Source organism: Gavialis gangeticus, unplaced genomic scaffold, assembly GCF_001723915.1.
Source record: "Gavialis gangeticus isolate Ggan-Ray unplaced genomic scaffold, GavGan_comp1, whole genome shotgun sequence".
NCBI classification, from domain to species: domain Eukaryota; kingdom Metazoa; phylum Chordata; order Crocodylia; family Gavialidae; genus Gavialis; species Gavialis gangeticus.
This window is the reverse complement of record NW_017729029.1, coordinates 13,120,299-13,123,429: the sequence shown is the minus strand read 5'-3', so window position 1 is coordinate 13,123,429 and position 3,131 is coordinate 13,120,299. Positions and strand designations below refer to the sequence as shown.

General features: G+C 42.2%; 1 protein-coding gene across 1 annotated transcript in view; it reads right to left on the bottom strand.

Annotated features, from left to right (window-relative positions):
* STK26 (serine/threonine kinase 26) overlaps nucleotides 1-1,991 on the bottom strand; it is a 36,077-nt gene extending 34,086 nt beyond the window's left edge. Inside the window, exon 1 of the mRNA XM_019521016.1 lies at nucleotides 1,965-1,991. Within this exon, the coding sequence (XP_019376561.1) occupies nucleotides 1,965-1,991 (27 nt within the window). The remainder of the gene's footprint in view (nucleotides 1-1,964) is intronic.
* Between the last annotated feature and the right edge of the window lie 1,140 nt (nucleotides 1,992-3,131).

Sequence of the window (3,131 nt, the reverse complement as noted above, 5' to 3'; positions counted from 1 at the left end):
CGGACTTGATGATCTGCTCAGGTCCCTTCCGACCCAACCAACTATGAAACCAGTCTAAGCAGTCAGAAACAACCAACAGATTTAATGTAGTCATTATCATTTCCAATTTTTTTTGTTTTAAAGGGGAGTTCCTCCTTCAGCGTCCCTACACACTGCTCCCACCACTGACATCATACACACAAGGCTGCGGTCATTAGTGAGAAAGGCAGGCAATGCCTCAAAGATCAACTGTGCCAAGAGCAAGAGCTAGCAGCCTTCTTCCCCTGCCCTTTGGGAACATCAGCAATGGATTTTGCTTGGCAATGCATGTCAGGGAGTCTCCCCCTCATACCACAGGGAGCCAGGAATAAAGTGCAGACCTTTCACCACATTTTTGTACCAACATACTGTAAATAGAGCATGGGTCCTAGAGATAAATACTTCCTCTTCTCTTTTTTCTTACCCATAAGGAAAAAATCCACTCTTTCATTTCTCTGGTTTCACTCCTCTAAAATCCAGTTAAAACTATGAATACAAGGCATAAGGCTGTTGTTTTTAAGCCTCACTCCTATATCCTTCTGTAGAACCACAAGCCCAATGCCTTGAAGTTAGCAGTTGAACTTTCAAACAAGTATAGCTGTGTGGTAACTTCAGCTTCCCAGCTGTTCCTCCTTCAGAGCAAGCCAGTAATCACGTATCTCTGGTGCTAGAAGGATCAAAAGCGTGATGGAATTTTCCAAACCTTGCTATTTTGTCTCCTCCAGGACCTGGACGCATTTGAGATGGGCAGTCACAGGTTTAAAAGGGAAGGCCAATCTTATTACATGCCTTGCTCTATTTCTCTGTAAGTTTGGAGTAGGATCACAGCCAAAGTCCATCTTTCACACAGATACAACCATAAGAGTGCCTTCTTGGAAGGGGTCAGAAACTGCCAAGTAAATTTTAGCTGACTGTTTAGCAAATTTATTGGTCCATTTTGGTTTCTGCCATTTTCCACCAATTTCAATAGAAGTGCATAAACATCCACCAGCCAAGTACTTCTAGCACAGATCAAAACTCACAGCAGAGGTGACATCTTCTATTAGACTGAGATATTTGCAAAAGAAATTTCTTTATTTGCAAGCTAGTACGGATGCAACTTACACTGGCCAACCTGGACTTTCAGCAGCGCACTTATTCCAGCCCTCACCCCTAGCAGAGTGGCTATCTCCTCAGCAGAAGGGTAGCTTTGTCACAGCTCCAGCTATACTATGCTTTTAGCAGCACAACTACACACTTTGTCATACCCCGACAAAAACTTTTGCTAACAGCACTGCCACGTAGACCTGGGACAGGAGGAGACTAAAGAGATGTCACCCAGCAGCCCTCGGGCACAGCTGCCTTCATGACAGGCTACCTTTGAATTAAGCCCTTTGCATTGTGTTAGAGCTCTTTAAAGATACTGGGTAGGCGAGTCTATTTTTGCCAAGATATTTTATTTTTCTAGGCCTCTGTTCTTTGGGGGCTCAGGGTGGGGGCAGAGAGAACCCTATCCACTAAAGCAAGCCATTTCTTTACTTCTATTGTTATTGTTCAATCAAATTCAGAATTGTGAAACACTGATGAGCTTTGTCTGGACCCTCTTCATTTGTATGCGAGGCTGACAGAAGCCTCTACCATTTAAGACTGTCCCTGCACAGAGCAGATTACTTTGGTTACAGAAACAGAGAGGAAACCCCAGTTCCTGCAAATTATGATAGTGAAGAATGCCCCTCCTGGTGCTCATTTACTATCTTTCTCATTTCGTGCCAAGATCACCCCACCCCAATTTACATGGATAGGAAAAGGCCGTGAGGGGAGCTTGCTTCAGAAGTGAGTGATTCACCTGCAATTTTGAGAAGATTCTTATTTGGGGTGAGCGGCATTGCTCCCTGGCATATGGTCACTGCAACTCCCCTAAGAAGATTTTTTGCCCTAGTTTTGCTCCCTTTGAGAGGCCGACTTACATTTGACATCTGTTGGTCAACAGGCATCGTTCTCTCCAACCTACAACACCGTCCCTGTACCCTCCACTTACTCGGGGGTGGAGAAACTGCCAAGAGCAGATGAAAATATTTAACATGAGAAGACGAGTAGGAAAAAAAAAAAAAAAAGAGCTAGGGGCATTTAATATCCTAAAAAGCGTATCCCAAATTTTTGGAGCAGATAAAAACTGATTTAAAAAAAAAAATTAAAAACAATTCTTTGAAAAAAAAACCCAACACTTAATTAAATTTGAAATTGACAAGATAAGCTAAGGCTGAACCAGATATAATCCACAAAAATCATTCAATAAATGTTAATATTCAAGCAATAGATGCTTATTGCTGCACCTGTAAAAAGCCACTGGCTGAGCACCTGGAACCACTCTGATGAAGTGCTTGAGCTTTTGATGGCAGTACTCTCCCCCTCATGCATACAAGAGACTTTGCCACTTAAGTCATTTTTTTTTTCCGGTTAACACTGATGCAGTCATCAGGTATACTAAGTGGAACTGAAAAAGCTCCTTGTTTTCATTTTTTTAAACCTGTAAGTAAAAGCTGGGTGGGCAAATATGAGATTTACTAGTTCTAAAATCTTGAAAGACATGGTGACCAAAACAATCAGTTCAGTTCACTTACTGATCAGACAGTTAGACAAAAATTTGGCTGGAATGGTCTAAGCAACGATGATCCTGCCTTGAGCAGTGGGCTCCTGAGGTCCCTTCCTTTACTTGATACAGTAAGTGTGGACAATTTTTCCTTATGCATCCAGTACATTTAGGATAGTTATTTAACTAGTTAGAACCAATTTCATAGATTTCATAGACATTAGGGCTGGAAGGGACCTCGGAAGATCATCGAGTCCAGCCCCCAAACACAATGGCCCCTTTCCACTGCAAGACAATTTGCTTCTTGTTAGCTCACTCATCCCAAGTCACCTCAGCTGAGACTTGAACCCAGATCTCCCATGGGGTAGGCAGAAATGCTGCCACACAGGCACTATTGGTGGCAAAGAGGCAGGGCAACATACAGCCCAAATTGAAAAAGTCCATTTTTATTGGACCATTTATTGGTCCATTTTAATTAAATGACCATTTCTATTCTAATGTAGCTCAACACAAAGCATTAATAAAAAAAGACACTCTCAAAGAA